General features: G+C 49.0%; 2 protein-coding genes across 4 annotated transcripts in view; one reads left to right on the top strand and one right to left on the bottom strand.

The window, feature by feature from the left end:
* Positions 1 to 1381: 1381 nt before the first annotated feature.
* On the bottom strand, positions 1382 to 12363 carry LOC140185883 (uncharacterized). Of its 2 annotated transcripts, XM_072239684.1 has the most exons (3): positions 12240 to 12363; positions 7494 to 7573; positions 1382 to 3123 (listed from the first exon to the last, which is right to left on the bottom strand). In XM_072239684.1, exon 3 carries the CDS (start codon positions 3027 to 3029, stop codon positions 2424 to 2426), a length of 606 nt encoding a protein of 201 aa, XP_072095785.1. In that variant the 5' UTR covers positions 3030 to 3123; positions 7494 to 7573; positions 12240 to 12363; the 3' UTR covers positions 1382 to 2423. The 2 variants fall into 2 exon arrangements, with proteins under 2 accessions (XP_072095785.1, XP_072095786.1); XM_072239685.1 differs by lacking the exon at positions 7494 to 7573.
* Positions 12364 to 20792: 8429 nt separating this feature from the next.
* Positions 20793 to 26809, top strand: part of mfsd13a (major facilitator superfamily domain containing 13A) — a 42706-nt gene continuing 36689 nt past the window's right edge. For both annotated transcript variants that reach the window (XM_072238905.1, XM_072238904.1), the window contains exon 1: positions 20793 to 20973. The gene's annotated coding sequence lies outside the window, so the exon portion shown is untranslated. The remainder of the gene's footprint in view (positions 20974 to 26809) is intronic.

Below are 26809 nucleotides of genomic sequence, written 5' to 3' on the forward strand. Positions count from 1 at the left end.
CAACCTTATTGAATAGCAGAACAGGTTAGATGGGCTGAATGGCCTATTCCTGATCCTATTTCTTTTTTTTCACATTATTATATCAAGTCCGGTGAGCCAGCTCTCTCGGGGAGACCTCACACACGGCAGCTTCCCAGCGCTGCCACAGAAACATCACTGCATCGTATTTGATCCTGGCTGCCCCTGGGTTACATACAGCTAACTTACAAACATCCCTACGTATCAACGAGCTCCCATAACATTCTTAAAAAGCCCTACAAACAACAGAAGGGGCAGCGGGCAGTCAAGATTTCTGCCCAAGTCAATTGGCTGCCCCATTCTCAGTGGTCCATCCGGTGCCCCTGGAGCGGAAGTACGAGGTGTGTAAGGTATAAAGGGGGCAACATGAACAAAATTCTGGAGGAACTCAGCAGGCCAGGGAGCAACTATGGGAAAAAGCATAGTCGACGCTTCAGGCAAAAACCCCTCGGCAGGGCCGGAGAAAAAATCTGAGAAGATTTAAAAGGTGGGGGAGAGAGAAACACAAGGTGATGGGTGAAACCAGGAGGGGGAGGGGTGAAGTACAGAGTTGGGAAGTTGATTGGTGAAAGAGATACAGGCCTGGAGAAGGGGGAAATCTAACAGGAGAGAACAGAAGGACAAGGAAGAAAGAAAAGGCAGGGGGGAACACCAGAGGGAGGTGATGGGCAGGCAAGGAGATAAGCTGAGAGAGGGAAAAGGAAGGGGATGGGAAATGGTGAAAGAGAGGGCGGAAGGGGGCCATTATCTGAAATTTGAGAAACCGATGTTCATGTCATCAGGTTGGAGGCTACCCAGACGGAATATAAGGTGTTGTTCCTCCAACCTGAGTGTGGCCTCATCGCGACAGTCTCCCAATCTACGTTGGGTCTCACCGATACACCAGAGGCCACACTGGGAGCACTGAACACAGTATATGACCCCAACAGACTCACAGGTGAAGTGTCGCCTCACCTGGAAGGACTGTTTGGGACTCTGAATGGTAGTGAGGGAGGGGGTGTTCAGCTTGCAAGGATAAGTGCCAGGAGGATCAGTGGGGAGGGATGAATGGACAAGGGAGTCATGTAGGGAGCGATCCCTCTGGAAAGTGGCGGGGGTAGGGGAGGGAAAGATGTGCTTGGTAGTGGGATCCCATTGGAGATGGTGGAAGTTTCTCCTTCACCTTTTCCCTCTCTCACCTTATCACATCTCCTTGCCTGCCCATCCCCTCCCTCTGATGCTTCCCCCCCCCCCCACTTTCCTTTCTTCCAAGGCCTTCTGTTCTCTCCTATCAGACTCCCCCTTCTCCAGGCCTGTATCTCTTTCACCAATCAACTTCCCAGCTCTTTACTTCATCCCTCCTCCCCCCAATTTCACCCATCACCTTGTGCTTCTCCCTCTCCTTCCCCACCTTTTAAATTTACTCCTCAGCTTTTTTCTTTCCAGTCCTGCCGAGGGATCTCGGCCTGAAACGTCGACTGTCCTCTTTTCCATAGACGCTGCCAGCGTTTTGTGTGTTGCTTGGATTTCCAGCATCTGCAGATGTTCTTTTGTCTGTACCGGGGCCTGTCCAGTGTTGGCGGGCTCCTCAGCGGTCCGAGTGTGTAACGACCACGTTGTAACTTGAAACTGTAAACAGTGTGTACTGTGAAGTGCTGTACTACTGTTTTCCTGCGATACTGTAACTAGCTTTCGAAAAGGAAAACGAACAGCGGAATTTCTGGTCACTTTTGGTGATGGGAGTTTCTCATCAGCTTCTGATCCCGTTCCAGACTACACCGCAGTGTGGTCAGCACAGCAAGTGATCACCGCGTGGCAGAGTTCGGCTTGTCTTTGGAACGACCTGTGAAAATGGAACGCAATCAGCTCCCGAAGACAGCCGGTCTATCCGCATTAGAAAACGTGCTTCTCCATCGCACGTCAAGATGCCACGCCCTGCTTGGACCAAGTGGACGGGCAGGCTGGGGGTTCCTGGCATCTTCCCATGACGCTGTGTGCTCGTTGTTACTGTACGGTACTGTCACGTTGGTGTGTTAGCTCGAATGCGAACAGAGGCTGGCTCAGTAACGTACCGGTTAGCGTAACCACTTTATAACGACCGCCGATCGGGGTTCAATTCTCACCACCGGCTGTCAGGAGTTTGTATGTCCTTCCCGTGACCACGGGGGCTGCCTCGCACACTCCAAAGATGTAGGCGTTAGGGCTTGGGGTAGTGAGCTGTGACCGTGCTGTGTTGGTGCTGGAAGCACGGTCACACTTGTGGGCTGTCCCCAGCACGTCCTCGGACTGCGTTGGTCGTTGACACAAACGATGCGTTTCACTGTTTGTTTCGATGTGCGTGACAAATAAAAGTTAATCTTTATCTTGACGATCAAGTCCCGCCACAACAGTATCCCCTGTTCGACCAGTGCCTTCCGCGATGAGCTTTAGCGCCTGGACTTCCTCTGCTGCTTTTCGGACGCCTCGCTCTCATCGTCACTGGGCGTGGGCGGTCTCCGGATGATCTTCTTTTCCACCTTGTACTTCTGCTCTGCGACGCGGGGCTCTGCCCTCACCAGGTACTCCCCGTTCTGGTAGGTGATGCTGACAAACGTTTTGGGGTAAGTGCCATACACTCGCCGCAGCTCGTCATGCAGGAAGTCAGGCACTTCCCTCCGGGGGCCGTACGTCTGCTCTAGCTTGCCCCACTGCAGGTTACCCCTCAGGTTGGAGCCTTCAGGCCAGGCCCCTGAGCCCAGGGCTGGCTGCTGGGCCAAGTAGGCACCGTATGGATAACAGGGTGGGTACTGGTAGGGAGCTGGGTTTGCCGGTGTTGGGAACCAGAATGGAGGGACGTAGGGAACTCCATAGAAGTGATGGTACTCAGTATAGTTCCCGGCTCCTTCACGCTCAGCGTTCGCATCGGTCATGACTATGGTCAGCGGCCGACTGGAGAAGTTGTGCATCTGGATAGGAGGCAGCACAAAGGGATCGGTGAGCATGGTGGCCCTCCAGGGGCCAGGGGGCCCGTAGGGGCCAGCCACTGGGTACATGCTTGGATGCAGCTGTCTCTCTGTTGCCAGCTTAGTGCATAACGGAGGGTGCTGTTGCTATTCTCCGCTGACACTGACACCAACTTCCGGCGGGCTGCGGAAGGAAAGGAACACTATTTATTCTTCCCCACAAACTTCATCGTTTCCTTCAACTAAGTGGGTCTCAGTCACCATCCTCCCCTAATTCCACGGCCCATCTCCCTCACCCCGGTTCTATATCCCGTCTCCCTCATCCCAGTTCTATATCCCGTCTCCCTCTCCCGGTTCAATATCCTGTCTCCCTCACCCCGGTTCTATGTCCCGTCTCCCTCTCCCCGGTTCTATATCCCATCTCCCTCTCCCCAGTTCCACGGCCCATCTCCCTCACCCCGGTTCTATGTCCCGTTTCCCTCTCCCCGGTTCTATGTCCCGTCTCCCTCACCCCGGTTCTATGTCCCGTCTCCCTCACTCCGGTTCTATATCCCGTCTCCCTCACCTTGGCTCCACGGGCCGTCTCCCTCACCCCGGTTCTATATCCCATCTCCCTCACCCCAGTTCTATGTCCCGTCTCCCTCACCCCGGTTCTATGTCCCATCTCCCTCACCTCAGCTCCACGGGCCATCTCCCTCACCCCGGTTCTATGTCCCGTCTCCCTCACCTCAGCTCCACGGGCCATCTTCCTCACCCCGGTTCTATGTCCCGTCTCCCTCTCCCTGGTTCTATGTCCCGTCTCCCTCACCTCAGCTCCACGGGCCGTCTCCCTCACCCCGGTTCTATGTCCCGTCTCCCTCACCTCAGCTCCACGGGCCATCTTCCTCACCCCGGTTCTATGTCCCGTCTCCCTCTCCCTGGTTCTATGTCCCATCTCCCTCACCCCGGTTCTATGTCCCGTCTCCCTCACCTTGGCTCCACGGGCCGTCTCCCTCACCCCGGTTCTATGTCCCATCTCCCTCACCCCGGTTCTATGTCCCGTCTCCCTCTCCGTTGAGGGATGTGGATGATAGACAGGAAGAGGAAATTTATTATAACAACCATGAGATTAGACCTAACCTCACCATCAAACCCTCAGATAAGGAGGTGCTGTAGTAGTCTGGCGGACTGACCTCTACCTTGCTGAGGCATGTCGACAACTCTTAGACACCTCCCCTTACTTATCTCTCCAACAGGATCCCACTAAGGAACACCAGGCCATTGTCTCCCACACCATCACTGACTTTACTGACTCTGGGGACCTCCCATCCACTGCCACCAATCTCATAGTTCCCACACCCCGTAATCCCGTTTGCACCTCCCACCCAAGATCCACAAACCCATTTGTCCAGGTAGACTCATTGTTTCTGCTCCACTGAACTCATATCTACAGACCTCGACTCTGTTTTATTCCCCCTGGTTCAGTTCCTTCCTACCTACATCCACGACACTTCACACACTCATGATCTTTTCAATGATTTCAAGTTCCCTAACCCTGTGCATCTTATTTTCACTATGGATGTCCAGTCCCTATGCACCTCCATCCCCCACCAGGAGGGCTTAAAGCTCTCTGCTTTTTTCTGGCCCCAGCCAGTTCCCCTCCGCCACCATTCTTCTCCCTCTGGCAGAACTTGTCCTCACTCTCAATAGTTTCTCCTTTGGCTCCTCCCTCTTCCTACAAACAAAAGATGTCACCATGGACACTCACATGGGTCCCAGCTATGCCTGCCTGTTCATCGGCTACGTGGAACAGTCTATGTTCCACACCTACACTGGTGACCATCCCGCACTTTTCCTGCACTACATCGACGACTACATTGGTTCTGCTTCCTGCACTCCTGCTGAACTCGTCGACTTCAGCCACTTTGGCTCCAACATCCACCCTGCCCTCAGATTTACCTGGTCCATTTCTGACACCTCCCACTGCTTTCTCGATCTTTCTGTCTCCATCTCTGTGGGCAGTCTATCTACTGATATTTTTTACAAACCCACAGCTACCTGGACTATAACTCTTCTCAACTTGTAGAAATGCCATCCCCTTCTCTCAGTTCCTCCGGCTTCACCACATCTGCTCTCAGGATGAAGTCTTTCATTTTAGAACGAAGGAGATATCCTCCTCCTCCAGAGAAAAGGGGCTTTCCTTCCTCCACCATCAACACTGCCCTCACCCCATCCTCCTGCCACCAACAAGGAATAGGGTTCTTGTCTTCACCTACCACCCCACCAGCCTGCGTGTCCAGCACATAATTCTCCGAAACTTCCAACATCTCCAAAGGGATCCCACCACCAAGCACATCTTTCCCTCCCCACCACTTTGCACAGGGATCGCTCCTTACGTGACTCCCTTGTCCATTCATCCTTCCTCACTGATCTCCCTCCTGGCACTTATCCTTGCAAGCAGAACAAGTGCTACACCTGCCCCTACTCCTCCTCCCTCACTACCATTCAGGCCCCAAATGGTCCCTCCGGGTGAAGCAACACTTCACCTGTGAGTCTGTTGAGGTCATATACTGTGTCCGGTGCTCCCGGTGTGGCCTCCTGTATATCGGTGAGACCCAAAGTAGATTGGGAAAACCACTTCACTGAGCACCTGCACTCCAGAAAAAGTGGGATCTCCCGGTAGCCACCCATTTCAATTCTACTTACCATTCCCATTCCGACATGACAGTCCACGGCCTCCTTTATTGCCATGATGAAGCCACACTCAGGTTGGAGGAGCAACAGCTTATATTCCGTCAGGGTAGCCTCCAACCTGATGGCATGAACACTGATTTCTCTAACTTCTGGTAATTCCCCCCCCCCACCACCACTTTCCCACTTTCACCATTCCCCGTCCCTGTTTCCCTCTCTCACCTTATCTCCATACCTGTCCATCACCTCCCTTGGGTGCTCCTCTTCCTTCCATGGTCTCCTGTCAGATTCCCTCTTCTCCAGCCCTTCATCTCTTTCACCAATCAACTTCCCAGCTCCTTACTTCACCCCTCCCCCTCCCGGTTTCACCTATCCCCTACCACCTTGTACCTCTCCCTCTCCCCCCCCCACACCTTCTTACTCTGAATGCTTCTCTTCCCAGTCCTGATGAAGGATCTTGGCCTGAAACATCAACTTTTTTCTCTTTTCCACAGATGCTGCCTGGCCTGCTGAGTTCCTCCAGCATTTTGTGTGTGCTCCTTTGAACTTAGTATAATTTGTCATTGAGATTGAAACATGGAATATGTACAGCAGTACAGCACAGGAACAGGCCACTCGGCCCACAATGTTATGCTGAACCAAATAAAAAGTAAATCAAAAATCCCAAACACTAATCGCTCCTACCTACACCATGTCCATATCCCTCCATCTTCCTTACATCCATTTGCCTATCCAAATGCCTCTTAGAAGCCTCTATTGTATTTGCCCCTACCACCATACCAGGCAGAACATTCCAGACATTCATGACTCTCCGAGTAAAATACTTGCCCCTCACATCCCCCTTGAACCTACTCACCTTCAATGCATGCCCTCTGGTATTAGACATTTCAAACCTGGGAAACATATTCTCTGTCCACTGCCTCTCATAATCTTGTAAACCTCGATCAGATCTCCCCTCAGCCCCCACCGCTCCAGAGAAAACAACCCAAGTTTATCCAGCCTCTCATGATAGCACACGCCCTCTAAACCAGGCAGCATCCTGACAAACCCCTTCTGCACCCTCTCCAAAGCCTCAACATCCTTCCTATAGTGGGGTGACCAGAAATGTATGTAATACTCCAGACTTGGCCTAACCAGAGTTTATAAAGTTGCAACACAACTTCTTGACTTTTGAACTCAATGCCTTGACTAATAAAAGCAAGTGTTGCATAAGCCTCTTAACCACCTTATCGACCTATGTGGCCACTTTTATGGAGCTATGAACTTGGATCCCAAGATCTCTCTGCTCAGCAACACTGTTAAGGATTTTGCCCTGAACAGTGTACTGTCTCCTTACATTTGCCCTACTGAAGGGCAACACCTCATATTTATCTGGGTTAAATTCCATCTGCCAATTCTTTGCCCTTATCTGCAACTGATCAATATCGTGCTGTATTCTTTATAAGTCTTCTACACTATCCACAATTCCACCAATCTTGGTATCATCCGCAAACTTACTAACCCACCCATCTACGTTTTCATCCAGATCATTCATATACATCATAAACAGTCCCAGTACAGATCCCTGCAGAACACCACTAATTATAGACATCCAGTTTGAATAAGTGCAAACAGCCAATTTGCCACAGACCCAATTTATCTAAATCTTCTGGATTAGCCTCTCACAAGGGACTTTGTCAAATGCCTTACTCGAATCCATGTTAACAACATCCACTGCCCTACCCTCATCATCTCTCCCATCACCCTGTCAAAAGAAATTGGTAAGACATGATTTACCCCACACAGACTTGCTGTCTCTCCCTAATTAGACCATGGGTTTCCAAACACACATACATCCTATCCCAGATCATTTTCTCCAGCAATTTCACTGCAACTGAGACTCACCAGTCTACAGTTTCCAAGATTTTTCCTTGTCTCCTTCTTGAATAGAGCCGCTCGCCAGTCCTCCGGGACCTCACCTGTGCCTAGAGAAGACATGAAGATACTGATCAAGGCCCCAGCAATCTCATCACTTGCCACCCTCATACCCTAGGGAATTATCCATCTTAATACTCGTTAGGAGGCCCAACGCTTCTACCCCCTTGACCTCTAAATGCCCTAACATACATATACACTCCACACCAATCTCCCGGTCCTCCATGTCCTTTTCCTTAGTAAATACAGAAGTAAAGCAAACACAAAAGAATCTGTAGATGCTAGAAATCCAAAGTGACACATACAAAATGCTGGAGGAACTCAGCAGGTCAGGCAGCACCTACAGAAAGGAGGAAACAGTCGACATTTTGGGCTGAGACCCTTCATCAGGACTGGAAAGGAAGAGGAACAGTCAGAGTAAGAAGGTGGGGGGAGGGGAGGAAGAAGTACATGGTGGTAAGTTGAGACCAGGGGTGAAGCAAAATACTCTTTAAGGACCTCACTCTCATTCTCCACATCCAAGCAAATGTTCACTTCTTTATCCTGAATGGTCCTACCCTCTCCCTAGTTAACCTCGTGCTCTTGATGTACATATAGAATGTCTTGGGATTCACCTCAATCCTACTCACCAAGGACTTTCCATGGCCCCTCCTGGCTTCTTCATCCTCGTGTGCTCAGTTTCATCCTGACTTCTGAAGCTTTACATACTTTTCCTTTTCTAAGCTCATCCCCTCTCTGGACATCCAGGGTTCTCTTATCTTTCCATCCCCGTCCTTCCTTCTAACTGGAACACACCTTTCCTGTGCCCTGTCCAATTGATCTTTAAACATCCTCCACATGTCTGATGTGGACTTGCCAAAGAAAAGGTATTATCAATTAATGCTTCTTAGTTCCTGCCTAATGCCCTCATAATGTGGTGGAACGCAGCAGGCCAGGCAGCATCTATAGGAAGAGGTACAGTCGACGTTTCGGGCTGAGACCCTTCGTCAGGATTGATTGAAAGAAGAGATAGTAAGAGATTTGAAAGTGGGAGGGGGAGGGGGAGATCAGAAATGATAGGAGAAGACAAGAGGGGGAGGGATGAAGCTAAGAGCTGGAAGTTGCTTGGCAAAAGGGATATGAGAGGATCATGGGACAGGAGGCCTAGAGAGAAAGAAAAGGGGAGGGGAGCACCAGAGAAAGATGGAGAACAGGCAAGGAGTTATTGTGAGAGGGAAAGAGAGAGAAGGGAAAAAGGGGGAAATAAATAAATAAATAAATAAATAAATAAGGGCTGGGGTACGAAGGGGAGGAGGGGCATTAACGGAAGTTAGAGAAGTCAATGTTCATGCCATCAGGTTGGAGGCTACCCAGATGGAATATAAGGTGTTGTTCCTCCAACCTGAGTGTGGCTTCATCTCGACAGTACAGGAGGCCGTGGATAGACATATCAGAATGGGAATGGGACGTGGAATTAAAATGTGTGGCCACTGGGAGATCCTGCTTCCTCTGGCGGACAGAGCGTAGGTGTTCAGCAAAATGGTCTCCCAGTCTGCATCGGGTCTCGCCAATATATAGAAGGCTGCACCGGGAGCACCGGATGCAGTATATCACCCCAGCCGACTCACAGGTGAAGTGTTATCTCACTTGGAAGGACTGTCTGGGGCCCTGAATGGTGATGAGGGAGGAAGTGTAAGGGCATGTGTAGCACCTACGCTCTGTCTGCCTAGCCTAGTCTAGTCCAAGCCTAGCCTTGTCCAAGAGCCAAGTCCTGCCCTGGAGTTCCACATCCTGCCCTGGGGTTCCACATCCTGCCCTGGGGTTCCACACCCAGCCCAGGTGTACCTCACCCAGCCCGATGCTGGAGAATCCTAGTCCTGTGCTGGAGTTCCCTCATCCTGTCCAGGAGTCCCTTGTCCAAGCCACATCCAAGAACCTCATCTTATCTAAGCCTAGTCCAAGAACCTCATCCTGTCCAAGTCAAGGCTTTATGTTCTCATCCTGTTCATGTGCCTCGTCCTGTACAGGGGTTCCATTTCCAGTTCTGTAGCCATGTCTAGTCCTGTAGCCACGCCTTGTCCTTGCCTAGATCTGGGGTCCAAGCCCAAGTCAAGACCCAGGTTCCAGGTCCCTGTCCAGTCTCTGGCTCGGAGTCCTAGCCCATACTCCTAGTTCCAAGTTCCTTGTCCTGGTCCCGCTTTCCTAGTCTTAGCCCCAGCACAGGCCCGGTGTCCTTGTCTCATCTGTGTCATGGTCCGGATCGGGGTCCCTTTAAATTTACCTTGTTTATGTTACAATCCGGACCGTTGATTCCCTGTTTTCCCGTGTCCCTCGACTTTGGTGATTAGAGGCAATTAACACTCGGCTGAACCGGTAGTTTATAGTCTCCGGCTTTCAGCTGTTCAGCGCGGGAGCATCTGCAAAGTCATCCAAGGTACGGTGTGCCGATGTCATCTGGCCGGAGCAAGCCTAGTCTCTGCCGAAGCGAGTGCCGGTAATTCACCCTTCCTCACCGGAGCAACCCTGTCCAGTTACCTCGCCAAAGCGAGCCTGCAAAGGTTCCTCATCAAGGTGGGTCCATCAGTTAACCCGCCGGAGGGAATCAAGAACCACTGTCTACTGTTCCCGGGCCGAGTCGAGAGCTCGCCACTACCCGGAGGTTCCAAGTCAAGTCCTGGCTCCGGCGGCATCCAAGTTCCAAGTCAAGTCCTGGCTCCGGCGGCATTCAAGTTCCAAGTCAAGTCGTAGTCCTGGCGGCTTCCAAGTTTCGAGTCAAGTCCTGGCCCTGGCAGTCTGTGATTCCTGTCCTATCCCCCCTGTCTGAATCCCTTTTCTGCCCCTCTCACTTCTAGCCCTTGTCTGCAGCCCCCACCTGCACTTCGGTCTAGTTCCATCACTGGAGCTAGATAGGTACTGTCTGGTGTTCATTCGTGTTGGTCTTGTCTTGTCTTGTCGTGTCTTGTCTTGTCTTGATCTCCGTGGGGTAAGTCAGGCCATCTTGCCATTGCCCCGCGGAGGGTCATGAGTCCCGGCCCTATGTCCTGTACCCAAGGAGGGGTCCCGACTCTGTGTTCTGTGTATATGTCCATGGTTCCATGTACCTGCTCTCCCAAGACTGAGGCTCTGTTTTCCATGTTGCTCCTCTCCCCAGCCCATGTCATGTCCTTGCCTGGTTCTGGGGTCTTTGCCCAGTCTTGGGCTTGGAGTCCATACCCTAGCCTCTTCATGTCTCCTCTAGTTCTGGGACTCAATTCCGAGTCCTGGACCAGACCCTAGTCCCAGCCTAGTAGTAGTCCTGAGTCCTTGCCCAGTTCGCTACTCCTGCTCCTGCCTAGCTCTCCTGGTATCGAACAATAAACTAAACCTAAGTAACCTCACAAGATGTGTCTTGCATTTGGGTCCAACCTTGCTCCCAATGTCTCTGCCAATGTGACAGTCTGGGGCCTGTGTCCATGTCCAGCGTCGTTTCTTCCTGACTCACCTTGCTTTCTTGATAAACCCTGTCCTGTTCCTAGTACTTCAGTGTCTGTGTCTTGCATTTGGGTTCGCCAGCAATGCGCCCCCCCCCATAACAGGTCATGAAAAGACCAAGATCACCCACGTCATATGACAAGGCACATAATGAAGGATAAAGCTGTGGGAGAGTCTAGGACCGGAGTGCATAGCTTCAGAATACAAGGAGGTCTCTTCAGAACAGAGATGGGAAGAAACGTCTTTAGCTAGCCGGTGGCGAATCTCTGGAATTCGTTGCCGCAGGGGACTGTGGAAGCCGAATCGGTTGGTATATTTAAAATGGAGGTGGATAGATTCTCATTTAGTCAGGGCGTCAAAGGTTACGGGGAAAAGGCAGGAGAATGGGGTTGAGGGAAATGAATCAGTCATGGGGTAGACTTGACGGGCAGAATGGCCTGATTCTACCCCTATGACTTATGGTCAAAACAATGAGTTAGAACCGGATAAATGCAGAGAACCGCAAACAATAAATCAAAGTAGAATTAAAGACCGCAACTCGGGAAAATAAATTTCACTCTCTCCCCACGAACTCAGTGATTGTGAATGACTGCCCTGACGCAATGCTGAGTCAGAACAATTGCGACCTTCAAACGCATCGTGTTTCTGGCAACAGGTTAGCGCTCTGTTACCTGACCTCTCAGGTATGTCGTTTCTAATACCTGAGGGCGTGCACTTAAGGTAAGAGGGGGAAATTTCAGAGGAGATGTGAGAGGCGTTTTTTTTACGCAGAAAGCGTGGGTGCCTGAGGTGATGGTACAGACAGAAACATTCGGGACTTTTGAAGAGCCGTTCAGATCGCCGCATGAATATGAGGAGAATGCAAGGATGTGGACATTGTGTAAACAGAAGAAATTAATTTAGTTGCCTTTTTATTTGATTACTAGTTTACTTGGTCCGGCACAGCATTGAGTTCGTGTGCTGTACTCTTCCACGAGAACTTCAAATGATTATACCGCATCCGTTTGCCAAGAAATGGCTGGCGGCTCTTGGGAACTCAAAGGCTGGTTTACGGATTTCTTCAATGAATACGAAAGGATCATGATAATTTGGGGGAAGTTGCCGATACAAAAACGTCCTCTCCACACCTGACTGCGTTCTTAATGCAGCCCTCTGTGTACTAACTGAATTAATATCAACCCACTCCGTTCAGTGACTTCTTCGAATAAAGGAGGTTGTTTATGTTAAAAGCAGTTAGTAATGGAGCGGAAACTGAACTGAACTTACCTGGGTGTTTCCGCTCGGCTAGAGTGGTAATGGTTGCGGGGGACGTGCCGCCGGCCGCCGGAGGGAGAGGCGAGTGCCGTCTCCCAGCACCTGCTTCACACGCCGGCTCTCCGGCCAGACTGGCGGTCCGTCGTAATCGTTGCCGTGACGCTGTAACCAGGCGGAGCTGGGAGGAGAAAACAAGGCAGGGAGGGTAGGTGGAACAAGAGTGAAGGGACTGGGGAATGTTAGGGAGGGAAGATTTCGGGCGAAGTAAAAGGACAAGGGAAAGTGGAGACAAGCTTTCTAGTGCTTTTTTTAAAATTTAATGCAACGGTAAAATAACACAGCAACACACATCAAAGTTGCTGGTGAACGCAGCAGGCCAGGCAGCATCTCTAGGAAGAGGTACAGTCGACGTTTCAGGCCGAGACTGGAGTTCAGTAAAATAACACCGCAGTTCCGAATCAACGGGGAAATTGCTGAAATGTGATCTCGCCTGAGAGGCGACGTCCGCTTTGTGCACAGGAAGATCCCACGCCCAGCCGGACGAGATCGAGGGTAATAGCAGAAGGCCGTTCGGCCCCTCGTGTCCAGCACAGCATTCCGTAAGACCTTGTTTGATCTTCCACCTAACGACATAGGAGCAGAATTTAGGTCATTCGGCCCATCGTGGCTAATCCATCTCCCGGTAAACCTTCACACCCTGACTAACCAAGAACCCACCAACCTCTGCCTTAGATACAGCCACCTTGTTCTGTACTAATTCCACACACCTCGATCCAGCTGGTATCTGCAAATCTACCTCTGTTCTGGATGTATCTGGTGGCTGCACCCTCTAGGATACAAAGTTTAACTTTATATATCTTGCCGACGTCAAAACATACAGAGAAATACCTCGTTTGTATCAAATCAGATCAGCGAGGATTGTGTGGGGGCAGCCCGCAAGCGTCGCCAGGCTTCCAGCGCTAACATAGCAGGCCCACAATTATTTTTAACCTATCGACACACAGCGTGGAATAGGCCCCTCCGAGCGGTGCCGCCCATCAATCCCCCAGTTTAACCCCAGCCTAATATTGGAACAATTTACAATGACCAATTAACCTACCAGCCAGTATGCCTCACCACTGTGGGAGGAAACCAGAGCACCTGGAGGAAACCCTGCAGTCACGGGGAGGACGTACAAACTCCTAACAGACGCAGCAGGAACTGAATGCCAGTCTTCCTACCATGGGCACTGTAATATTGTTGCATTAACCACAGTGCTACTGTACCGTAGCAGACACAGTAGCGGCACTGAACAGACAAGGACTGGAGGGATATGGACCATGTGCAGGCAGATAGGTTTAATCTTGCATTATGGTCAGCACAGACTTTGTGGGCCAAATGGTCTGTTTCTGTGCTACACTGAGTGTTCTAGGTTCTTTCCTGGCCACAAAGGTAGATAGTGGTCAAGCAATAGTCTAAAACCCTTGTAAGGTTCAATATTTACCTTTATTTATCACATGTACATTGAAAAAGATGATGTAATCATGTGTTGTTTGCGTTAACAACCAACACAACACAACCCGAGGATGTGTGAGGGCAGCCCGCAAGTGTTGCCACCCATTCCAGCACCAACATCGCGCATTCACAATGTTCAGAACGACACAGAACACCACAAGCATCAAAATCATAACATCAAAGCAAGCCCCGTTTCTCCAGCCCATCCTTCTACACAGGCCTACAACCACTGCACAGGCTTCTGCTTGCAGACATTGGGCTTCAACTTCACCAGCAGGCTCACAGAGATGTGCAGACTCGAAGTTCCAGCCACTAGGACTCAACTTCCAGACTTCCGATCAATCTTCAGTATTGATCACTGATCACCAAGCACTGGGCCTTGAACACCAGGCCCAAACACTGGGACTCAAACACCAGACTCACCAATGAAGAGACCCAGGGGAAGTAATAGGCAGGAGGGAAGAAGTGAAAGATCAGAGCGGGGGATGGCGGGGGGAGGAAATTTCAAACAAGAGAAAATCTGCAGATGCTGGAAATCCAAGCCACACACACAAGATGCTGGAGGAACTCAGCAGACCAGGCAGCATCTATGGAAAAAAGTACAGTTGGTATTTCGGGCCGAAACCCTTCGGCAGGACTGGAGAAAAAAAGCTGAGGAGTAGATTTGAAAGGTGGGGGAGGGGAGAGGGAAACACTGGGTGATAGGTGAAACCTGGAGGGGGAGGGATGAAGCAAAGAGCTAGGAAGTTGACTGGTGAAAGAGACAGAAGGCCATGGAAGGAATTAAAGGGGGAAGGGGAGGAGCACCAGAGGGAGATGATGGGTGGGCAAGGACATAACATGAGAGAGGGAAAGGGGGGTGGGAAATGGTGAATGAGGGGGGAGGCATTACTGGAAGTTTGAGATATCGATGTTCTTGCCATCACGTTGGAGGCTACCCAAATGGAAGATAAGGTGTTGTTCCTCCAACCTAAGTGTGGCCTCATCACGACAGTGGAGGAGACCATGGATAGACATATCAGAATGGGAATGGGAAGTGGAATTAAAAATGGGTGGCCACTGGGAGATCCCACTTGTTCTGATGGTCAGAGCATAGATGCTCAGTGATGTGGTTCCCCCAATCTACGTCAGGTCTCACTGATATACAGAAGGCCACACCCACCCTCCAGGAGCACCAAACACAGTAGATGACCCCAAAAGACTCACAAGTGAAGTGTCGCCTCACCTGGAAGGATTGTTTGGGGCCCTGAATGGTAGTGAGGGTGGAGGTGTGGGGGCAGTATAGCACTAATTCTACTTGCAAGGATAAGTGCCAGGAGGGAGATCAGTGGGGAGGGATGAATGGACAAGGGAGTCATGTATGGAGTGATCCCTGCGGAAAGCAGACAGTGGTGGGGGCAGGGAGGGCAGGGAAAGATGTGTTTGGTGGTCGGATCCAGTGGAAGGTGGCGGAAGTTTCGGAGAATTATGTGTTGGACGTGGAGGCTGGTGGGGTGGTAGGTGAGGACAAGAGGAACCCTATCCCTGGGAGGGTGGCAGGAGGATGAGGTAAGAGCAGACGTGCATGAAATGGATGAGATGCAGTTGAGGGCAGCGTTGATGGTGGAGGAAGGGAAGCCCCTTTCTTTGAAGAAGGAGGACATCTCCTTCGTTCTAAAATGAAAAACCTCATCCTGAGAGCAGATGTGATGAAGATGGAGGAATTGAGAGAAGGGGATGGCGTTTTTACAAGTAACAGGGTGGGACAAGGTAGCTGCGAGAGTCCGTTGGTTTATAATAGACATCGATGGATAAGATGTCTCTGGAGATAGAGACAGTGAGATCGAGAAAGGGAGGGGAAGTTTCAGAAATGAACCAGGTAAATTTGAGGGCCGGGTGGAAGTTGGAGGCAAAGTGGATGAAATTCATGAGTTTCTCACTGTCTCTATCTCCAGAGGCAGCTCACAGGTATTTCCTATTTTGTTTCTAGGGATGGTGGGCTTGCCCAATGAGGAAGGAATAATGGGATAGACCTCATACTCTGTAGAGGTTAGAAAACTGAGAGATTAAACCACGTAAACATATCAAATTCTGAAGTGAGTTGATTGGGTAGAAACAATAAATTATTAAATTGGTTTATTGTTCGAACACCTAACGAAAAACTTGGAAAACTTTGCTTTGAGGCAATGCCTCAAAAAGGCAGCAGTCATCATTAAGGAAGCTCACCACCCAGGACACACCCTCTTCTCATTGCTACCATCAGGGAGGAGGGACAGGAGCCTGAAGCCACACACTCAATGTTTTTGTTACAGCTTCTTCCCCTCCACCATCAGATTTCTGAATGGTCCATGAATCCATAAACATTATCTCACTAGTTTTGCTCGCTTTTTGCATTATTTATTTATTTTTAATACATTTAGCTTTGTAATGTCTAGTATATTCATGTACTTCACTGCACTGCTGCCACAAAACAACATACTTTCAGTAAGCATTTCATTAGGTGCACCCGCTCATTAATGCAAATATCTAAACAGCCAATCATGTGGCAGCATCTCAATGCATAAAAACATGCAGACATGGTCGAGAGGTTCAGTTGTTGTTCAGGCCAAACATCAGAATGGGGAAGAAGTGTGATTTAAGTGACTTTGACTGTGAAATGATTGTTGGTGCCAGATGGGGTGGTTTGAGTATCTCAGAAACTGCTGGTCTCCTAAGATTTTCATGCATAACCATCTCTATAGTTCACAGATAATGGTGCAAAAAACCAAAAATAAAATTCCAGTGAGCGGCAGTTCTGTGGTGAACTCGTGTTGTTAACGAGGGAAGTCAGAGGAGAATGGCCAGACTGGGACAAGAAGGCAGACAGCAGCTCAGATAACCACACATTACAACAGTGGTGTGCAGAAGAGCATCCCTGAACATGTAACACATCGAACCTTGAAATGGATGGGCTACAGCAAAGGAAGATCACGAGTGTACAGGAGGTACCTGATAAATGTACTGATGTGAAGAAGCTTAGAGACAGTGTTTGACCCAATTTCGCCACTTTCAAGCTGGCCTACAGGGACGAGGTCCAGCATCTGACCATGTCGTGTGCCAACAACAACCTGGCTCTTAACACCCAGAAGACCAAGGAGATCATTGTGGACTTCAGGCATGCTAGGAGCCACACTCACATCCCCATCTACATCAACAGAGCTATAGTGGAGCGTGTATCAAGCTTCAAATTCTTTGATGTCCACAATTCCGAGGATCTCACCTCGTCCCTCAACTCCTCCATCCTGGTCAAAAAGGTGCAACAGCGCCTTTATTTCCTGCAGAGCATCAAGAAAGCTCACCTCTGTCCCAAGATACTGACGGACTTTTACCGCTGTACCATTGAGAGCATACTCACCAACTGCATCGCAGTGTGGTATGGCAATTGTCCCGTATCGGACCACAAAGCACTCCAGCGGGTGGTGAAAACTGCCCAGCGGATTATTGGCACCCAATTGCCCACCATTGAGAACATCTACCATAAACGCTGCCTGGGCAGGGTGAAAAGCATTATCAAGGATGCACCTCACCCTAACCATGGACTTTTTACTCTCCTCCCATCCGGTAGGCACTACAGGAGCCTCTGCTCCTGCACCAGCAGGCACAGGAAGAGCTTCTTCCCTGAGGCTGTGACACTGCTGAACCTCACATCACAGCACTAAGCAGTATTACACCCATATTGTACTGTCTCAGTACTTTTAGGTTTGTGTGCTGTAGCACTTACTTTTTATTCGCAGTTATTGTGTAAATAACACTATTCTTTTGCACTTCTGGTCAGATGCTAACTGCATTTCATTGGCTTTGTATCTGTACTCGGCACAATGACAATAAAGTTGAATCTAATCTAATCTAAAGTGTCCATTATTCACCAATTAAAGGGTTGAGGAAGATTGAGACATCGAGGCAAATGCAGAAGACGAGCGAGAGCCCAGCGCCAACTGCCGTCCTGTTGATTGCCATTGGAGAAGGATTGTGTGAGCGGCCTATCGCTGAGGTGGACGACTAGGCCTCTACCCTCATGTGGTGTCTCTCCTTGCGGCGATGTCGGAGGATGCCACTGTGGTTCTACGTTAATGGATGGGACAACTGTGCTTATGGACTGTAGCCTTTTCAGTCTCATCATTTTTATGATCTGTGTTTTTCACCCATTCCTTTTCCATTTGGTTGTGCGAGAGGAAGGGTTTAGGGGTTGTTGTTCTTGTTGTTTTTTTGTGCAGGGAGGGGAGGGTTGGAGCCAACATTCTTGCTCTATTTTGTGCAGAGGTGGGGGTGATGATCGGCATGCCGTTCTTTTTTTGTGCGGGTGGGGCGTGGGTTTGATGATTCTCTCTGAACAACTTTCATGTCCTTCCTTTGTTTCATGGCTATCTGGAGAAGACAAATCTCAGAGTTGGATATGGATACACACTTTGATAATAAGTGAACCTTTGAACCCTTGATAAAGCCCCCCCAGTGAGTGTATATCAGTGATAATAAAGCTCATTCTGACTCTGATTCACACAGTTCAGTTCATAAACACAAGAGATTCTGCAGATACAGTACCGGAAATCCTGAGCAACACACACAGTTGTAAATATGGAGTTTTTGCTGGCCTTCTCACGTCTCCGGCCTCATTCCTGATGCAGAATTTTGACCTGAAACGGCCGACAATTACTTTCCTCCAACAGGTCTGCATGACCCGCTGAGTTCTTCCCGCAGACTGTTGCTGTAAATTCTCTCCATGATAAAGTTTGCAACCTAAGGTGTAGTGTCAGCAGCAAACGTATTAATCAAACCCTCGTCACTTTCATCAAATTATTTGAGTAAATAGTTAAAGCCGAGGCCTTTGCACCAACCCTGCCTCTCACTGCTTGTTACAGCTGGGACCCCATGGCGGTGTAGCGGTCAGCGCGATTCTGTAACAGCCCCGAGCGTCAGCGTTCCGAGTTCAATCCCGACGCCTTCTGTACGTCCCCCGTGGAATTCGTGGGTATTCTTTGGGTCCTCCAGTGTCCCTCCACAGTCTGTAAGGCAATTCATTTAGGTCCACAGCTGAAGTTGAAAAGGCGGCGCTGGAGTTGGACTGCAGCCAGTCAGTGAGGGAAAGGATAGGGTGATTTGGCAGATGAATGCGTGGCTGAGGAACTGGTACAGGGAGCTGGGATTCTGATTGCTGGATCATTGGGATCTCTTCTGGGGCAGGCACGGCCTGTAGAAAAGGGACAGGTTACATATGAACCCGAGGGGGGACCAATATCCCTGTGGACAGGTTTTCTAGAGCTGTTCGGGAGGGTTTAAACTAATTTGGCAAGGGGGTGGGAACCGGAGTGATTTACAGGGGCAGCGTGCACCGTGGAAGACACTAGCAGTAGATCAGAAGTTCGAGAGTGTCGGGGGTGGAAGTGAGTGAATTTCTAGGGTTCTTGGGAGACTGGAAGGTCTGAAGGTAGATTAGTCACCTGGACCAGATGGTTCTGTAAAACGTGGCTGAAGAGATTGGGGAGGCATTAGTAATGATCTTTCAAGAATCACTGGATTCTGGAATAGTTCTGGAAGACTGGAAAATTGCAAATGTCACTCCACTCTTCAAGAATGGAGAGAGGCAGAACAAAGGAAATTGTAAGCCAATGGTCAATGGTCTGGATCTTTGCAATGGCTCCGATTATCTCATTTTCATTACGGATGTCCGGTCCCTATACACTTCTATCCCCCGTCAGGAGGGCCTTGAAGCTCTCCGACAACAGACCCAAACAGTTCCCCTCCCCCTGCCTGGCGGAACTGGTCCTCGCTCTCAAAAATTTCTCCTTCAGAAAAGCTGGAATCTGCTATGATCTGCCAGAGGGGGTGGTGGAGGCGGGAACGGAGGCATTCTGGCAGCTATTTGAAAGGGCAAAGTACAGAGGGACATGTAATTAATGTAGACAAATGATAGACGTGCGGGCCAGCAGCTCCATGGTGGGCCGATGGGCCTGTTTCTGCGTTGTACGACTCTAAACGTTGGATCTTTTTCTCTCATGGTCCTATGATCTTGTTAAAAATATTCTGTTGCTTAGCAACATGCAAGTGAGCAGCGGTACGTATCCGGAAGCAGTCTCTAAGAAAGATACTTTTTGTTACACAAGTTTCTATAGCAACTCAGGTATTCCCAACAGCGAATCGAAATTCCACAGTTTCATTTATAAGATCGTCAGACAACATTCTAACTGAAGGGATAGGCAAACTTCCCACGGTTTTCAGCGTTACGCTGCTCAGCCATTTTAATGTCGCTATGACCTAAGTGTAATGGAATTGGAGATCAATCTTTGACATAATTAGGCATCACCTGTACAGTGATCTGCTTTCTCCCACTCATCATCGGCTGCTGTACAGAAGTATTTAGCTGTATGTAGCTTTGGGACTTCGTGAACTACGCTATATTAAAGCAAGACATGCAAAGTATTAAAGACATGCTCGGTAAGTCAGGTAGCATCAACGGAAGGGAACAAACAGACGACTTTACGGCCCGAGGCCCTTTAAACCTGAGTGATGCTAACGTGACTTCCGTAGTTGCTGCCCGACCTGTTCTGTTCCTTCAGCATTTTGTGTTTGTTGCTTAATTTCCAGCAACTGCAGAATCTCTGGTGTTTATATAAAAGCAAATCGTTTTTTTATTACAGGAACAATTCTCATTGAATTTCAGCTATTCAGTAGTTGTAAGCCAACGCTTTTATTTCTTTTGTTTAAGATTAAAGAATGCGGAAAATATATTTCCCAAGAATATAAAACAACGGTTTCGTTCCTTTTCAACTTCATTACAAACCGCATTTTTACTAATCCTTCGATCGCCTGCATCCCGTTTTCCTAAATTCCCTTGACCGCCACGTTTGCACTAACTGTCAATCAAAGTATGAGCGCGCCCCCACGCTGTGACGGCAGCGCGCGCGTCGGCCGTCCAGAACTGACGCCAGTACGCGTGTGTGGGAGCGGGAATTGGTGGCGTGGCGTTGTCTGAGTGACAGGTAGTCCTGACCAATAATCGGCGAAACTGTCAGAGGCCGATGGCCCGTTTGGACCAATGATTGCGGCTAAGTAGGCGGGTTTAGGACCGCCGCGGTTAGCGGAGAGACGGAGTGATTGGAACCGTGGCGGGTCGGTCCCTTTCGTTCGGTCGCGTCCGGAGTTGGCTGCCCCCGCTTCGGCCATGGGCACTCCTCAAGCAGTTGCTACCACCACTTTACGGGGCTACTGGTGTGGATTAATGGAGGACTGTCTTTAAAAGGTAGGCAAGATAGAGATCCTAGCGAAGCGAGGAGGGCAAGGTGGGTGGGTACGGGAGAGGAGGGACAGCTGGGTCCTGCGGGGGTACGGGAAGTGAGGGGGCCGAGGTGGGATGGGTACAGGAGAGGGGGGACAGCTGGGTCCTGCGGGGGTACGGGAAGTGAGGGGGCCGAGGTGGTATGAGTACGGGAGAGGAGGGACAGCTGAGCCCTACGGGGGTACGGGACTTGAGGAGGGTATGGGAGAGAAGGGGCGAGCTGGGTCCTGCGGTGATACGGGAAGTGAGGGGGCCGAGGTGGGATGGGTACGGGAGAGGGGGGACAGCAGGGCCCTGTGGGGGTGCGGGAAGTGAGGGGGCCGAGGTGGGATGGGTACGGGAGAGGGGGGACAGCTGGGCCCTGTGGGGGTGCGGGGTGGCTGAGATGGGATGTGCATGGGAGAGGGGGGACAGCTGGGCGCTGTGGGGGTGCGGGGTGGCTGAGATGGGATGTGCATGGGAGAGGGGGGACAGCAGGGCCCTGTGGGGGTACGGGAAGTGAGGGGGCCGAGGTGGAATGGGTACGGGAGAGGGGGGACAGCTGGGCCCTGTGGGGGTGCGGGGTGGCTGAGATGGGATGTGCATGGGAGAGGGGGGACAGCTGGGCGCTGTGGGGGTACGGGAAGTGAGGGGACCGAGGTGGGATGGGTACGGGAGAGGAGGGCAGCTGGGTCCTGTGGGGGTGCGGGAAGTGAGGTGGCTGAGATGGGATGTGCATGGGAGAGGGGGGACAGCTGGGCCCTGTGGGGGTACGGGAAGTGAGGGGGCCGAGGTGGGATGGGTACAGGAGAGGGGGGACAGCTGAGCCCAGTGGGGGTACGGGAAGTGAGGGGGCTGGGATGGGTACGGGTGAGGAGGGGCGAGGGATGGATCCTGTGGAGTATGAGAGAGGAGGGGGGCGTCCCACAGAGATCTAGAGAGGAAGGGGAGGATCAGGCAGCTCTCCCCAAAAACAAGGGAAGAGAGGTGGCGGGTCTGGGGGCTTTCGCAGTGAACAAGGTGGGGGGGGGCTGCTGGTGGTGTAACACACATAAAATGCTGGCAGAACTCAGCAGGCCAGGCAGCATCTGTGGTCGACTGTTGTGGGCCGAGACCCTTCATCAGGAAGGGGTGTGTGGTCTGGGGCTTTTTTCCTCACGTGAAAAGGGAAGGGAGGTCTGGGGGCTTCTACCCAATAACCAGGGAAGAGAGGAGAGATGAGATACTTGGTACTTGGTTTGTTGTTATTTGTACTGAAAAACAAATGTCATCTAAAGATTGTTTTTATACCTTAAAGGGGGAAATATAGTAATTATATTATTTGTGGAATGCTGATCATAGTGTTAGTTTTATGGGTGCAGTGCAGGTTGCACCATGACAAGGTAGATTCAGCGATAGTTTGTCTTTGTTCTACTAAAGGTCTGTACGCTGGTCTTATAACAGGAGCCTTGTGTTCTCAAGCTCTGTATCTTTGGTGTGTGGAAAAGGGGAGGAGGAAGGGTGTCCGAGGTGGAGAGGGTCTGAGTATGTTGGCTGCTGTGCTGGAGCAGTGGGGATTATAGACGGTCAATGGACGGAAGGACTGGCACACTTTCTGAGCTCTCGGCAACCATTTGCCGTTTTGGACAGAACGGTTGCCAGTTCTGTTGGTCCATCAGTAAAAATTGATGAGGGTCAATATAGACGTGATGACTTTTCTTAGCCACTGTAAAGTCGCTGAGGACCTGGTCTATTTTCTTGGCCATATTATTTACAGGGCTAGACTAGGAGTGCAGAGAAGGGACAGGAAGAGCGAGGAGACTTTTTTTCTTCACAGTAACAGGGAAGGGAGAGGGGTTTTGTCTGGGATAATGGACCTGGGGGCTTCTCTTGTTTGCTCACACTGGAACAGGGAAAGGAGGCAGAGGTTTTGGGGACTATTACATCAGGAACAAGGGAGGATGAGTGGACCTATTCTAGGAGCGTGGAGAAGCTCTTGGGGTCTTTGCCCCCATGGGTGATGAGAATTTGGGGTTTGTCTTCCTTTCATCTTGCTGAATTTGGAGCCTGTGAAAGTTACTACTTTTAAAATCCTTTTTTTAAAGTACAGCATTCATCAAAGCAAATATCTTCTGAGTAATTGATTCTGAGTAATATCTTCAGAGTAATTGATACACAGATGATGGAACATAAGAATATCAACTAAGACAGGAGTAGACTCTTTTCCCTGTTTATCTAATTCAATCCGAATGGTTGATATTTTACCTAGCACCACTTTCCTGCACTAGCTCACCTCCATTGATCCCTTTAATACCTAAAAGCCTGTCAGTTTCTGCCTTGAGTATACTCAATGAATGAGCTGCCACAGAACATTTGGGTAGAGCATTTCACGATTCACTGCCTTTTAAATTTCCAACATATTTTGACAATGACCCATTAGCTTATGTTGGCAAGCTCCATAAACTCTTAATAAAACTTCCCTCACTATTCTGCATTTCCATCCCTTTCCAGCACCCACGCCCACCAGCCTTTTCAGAAGATTTCAATAATAGCACGTTTGCTTCTATGTCAAGCTTTTAGTTTCCTGTTCTATGTGTTCATTCCTGTTTCTGCTTTGGAGCCATTCTGTTGCTGATTACATGATTGTCTTGTTTACGCATGGCTCAAGTCTTGATCGAAACTTCCTGACTTAGAGTACTCTTTCAGTCACTTTCATGTTTCGAAATTGCGATTTGTCACATGAGGGTAATTTGTCAATGAAAGTAAGCAGTGTGTGTATTACAGACAAGTCAAAGGTGTGTGTGCATCCTGGGCTGTTTATTTGTAATTGCTTTCAGTTCTTTTTGGGAGTTTATCATTTTAGTCCCTGCTTATTCCCTCAAAATGCAGCCAATGCTAATACCTTCTCATTCAACAGCGTGATAACTAGAGTTGCATGACAAGGTGTTTTACAAGGCCACAATGAATCTCCAGCTGGCATTTCCTGATCCAAAGGATTATTAGCAGGAAACCTAATAATTTTAAGTGTTTTGAAGTGGATGGTGAAATCAGACATTTTTAATGACAGTGTAGGGTTTTGCTACCAGTAGTTGCTTGTTGGGAATGGGGCTGATGAGTGCAGAGTCAGAGGGTGGAAATTGAGCATTAAAATAACTGAAGGTTAACAAGATGTGGATGAATTTTGATGGCCGAGGAGCAGAGGTTGATATGCTCACTAGGTGTCTTAAAATGTTCTCTTAAATAAGCTTCATTTAAAATTCTACACTTGGAGATTCCTTAACAGCAAATGATATTTAGTATACTTTGCATTGTATTCTTGTATGGTTAAAATACACTGTGATGAGCTACTTGGAAGGTACACTTTAGAGGGAAGTTTATGGCAATGTTTTGGATAGCGTTTATTTTTGCTTTCTTAACTTCCACTTTTTCCTCATTCCTTCCCTCATCCCATTCAGCTATTGGGTAAGACCCAAACAACTCGGACATTCCATCCAGTTCATTCATAATGTGTCATGTTGGACTTGATGGTTACACATGCTTGCAGTTTCATATTCCACTCTGGCAAAATAACCATTTCCTATATAGAGTGAGTGCCACAGTACCAGAGATTTCACCTTTCAGTTCTACATTTTTACTCTGGCTTTTTGTCTTTTGGATGTAAAAGATACCATAGAAACATAGAAAATAGGTGCAGGAGTAGGCCATTCGGCCCTACGAGCCTGCACCGCCATTTATTATGATCATGGCTGATCATCCAACTCAGAGCCCTGCCCCAGCCTTCCCTCCATACCCCCTGATCCCCGTAGCCACAAGGGTGATATCTAACTCCCTCTTAAATATAGCCAATGAACTGGCCTCAACTGTTTCCTGTGGCAGAGAATTCCACAGATTCACCACCCTCTGTGTGAAGAAGTTTTTCCTAATCTCGGTCCTAAAAGGCTTCCCCTTTATCCTCAAACCGTGACCCCTTGTTCTGGACTTCCCCAACATCAGGAACAATCTTCCTGCATCTAGCCTGTCCAATCCCTTTAGGATTTTATACGTTTCAATCAGATCCCCCCTCAATCTTCTAAATTCCAACAAGTACAAGCGCAGTTCATCCAGTCTTTCTTCATATGAAAGTCCTGCCATCCCAGGAATCAATCTGGTGAACTTTCTTTGTACTCCCTCTATGGCAAGGATGTCTTTCCTCAGATTAGGGGACCAAAACTGCACACAATACTCCAGGTGTGGTCTCACCAAGGCCTTGTACAACTGCAGTAGTACCTCCCTGCTCCTGTACTCGAATCCTCTCGCTATAAATGCCAGCATACCATTCGCCTTTTTCACCGCCTGCTGTACCTACATGCCCACTTTCAATGACTGGTGTATAATGACACCCAGGTCTCGTTGCACCTCCCCTTTTCCTAATCGGCCACCATTCAGATAATCTGTTTTCTTATTTTTGCCACCAAAGTGGATAACTTCACATTTATCCACATTAAATTGCATCTGCCATGAATTTGCCCACTCACCCAACCTATCCAAGTCACCATGGCACAATTTCAGAAACCGGCGTAAAGGTTTCCCCTTAGCTAACATTTAATTTTCAATCAGCAAAACAAAACAACGATCTGTTCATTATTACAATTCTGCACATGAGGCTCTGCTATGCAGCCTTGTTTTTTTTGTATTTCCAAAGTGCTAGCTGGCTGTAAGCCACTTGTGTTAAGGGATGTTACTGAAGTGCAATTTTTCCAATGTTGTGCTCTTCAAGGTGAATTTATTATCAAAGAACCTATGTTACCTGTTACATACCTCATGGATGTCTTGTGACTGTCTTATGACCATGATGTAATTGAGTGTCTAATGAGCACTGTGTAATGGTCTTGCAGAGGTCACATGATGTGATTTTCCCGCCAATGAGGTCACATGATGACTAGCTAGTTTTCAGTTTAGTTTTGTGTTAGATACTCCGTTTTGCTGCATATTCGGCTTATGACGCAGTTTTGTTTCAAAGTGGAGTTCTACTTTCTATTGCAAGTAGTACTGGAGAGTGAAGACCTTACCAAAGTACAGGAATTCGCCCAGTTGAGTAAAGCTGATATCGTTTGGCGGTTTTGGAGAGGATCGACCTTTATTGAATCTTCGATCAAGAAAAAGTGACCTGCAACTGAGATATCCCCTGCTAATGTAGGAAGGATAGTGCAGTGTCTGTTCTCCAGCGGAAAAGGTCGGTTCCTTTAAACCGTTTTATTTCTGTCATTGTGAATTCTGCGGACAAGGCAGGTTCCGGCTGGGATCAGCAGTAACGTTACGTCTTCGAGGAATTATTTACTTCAGGAAAGACTCTCCTAATTGACTGTATAAATTTCTTGGACTTTCGAATTTACCATTCTAAGAACTGTGTTCGAATTTACCACTTTAAGAACTGTTTTCACATTTACCCTTTTAAGAACTGTTCCAGAGTTGCCGTATAGTGGTTAACTTCCAGTTAAGCCAGTCATTCAAATACATTTCACTTTTTTTTTGGAGCAGAGTTTAATAAATGTTTGTTTTTTTATAAAACCTGACTCGATTCTATGTTCATTGTTGCCGGTCATGTGACATACCTTGTACTGTCTTGCAATTCATTTTCTTGCAGGCATTCACAGGAAAAAGAGAAATATAATTGACTTTCATGAAGAGCTATACATAAATACCGACAAACTGCCAATGTATAAAAGGCCTACTGTGCACAAAAATAATATTGGGAACAAGTAAAGGGTTCTTGAAAGCATACAGAATTAATTGAAGTTATCTACGTTGGTTCAGGAGCCTGATGGTTGTAGGGTAAAATCTGTTACTGAACCGAGTGGGTGTG

Source organism: Mobula birostris, chromosome 21, assembly GCF_030028105.1.
Source record: "Mobula birostris isolate sMobBir1 chromosome 21, sMobBir1.hap1, whole genome shotgun sequence".
NCBI lineage: Eukaryota > Metazoa > Chordata > Chondrichthyes > Myliobatiformes > Myliobatidae > Mobula > Mobula birostris.

What these genes read in the sequence shown, in the direction of transcription:
- LOC140185883 (XM_072239685.1), bottom strand. Translation starts at nt 3,029, where the DNA reads ATGTACCCAGTGGCTGGCCCCTACGGGCCCCCTGGCCCCTGGAGGGCC.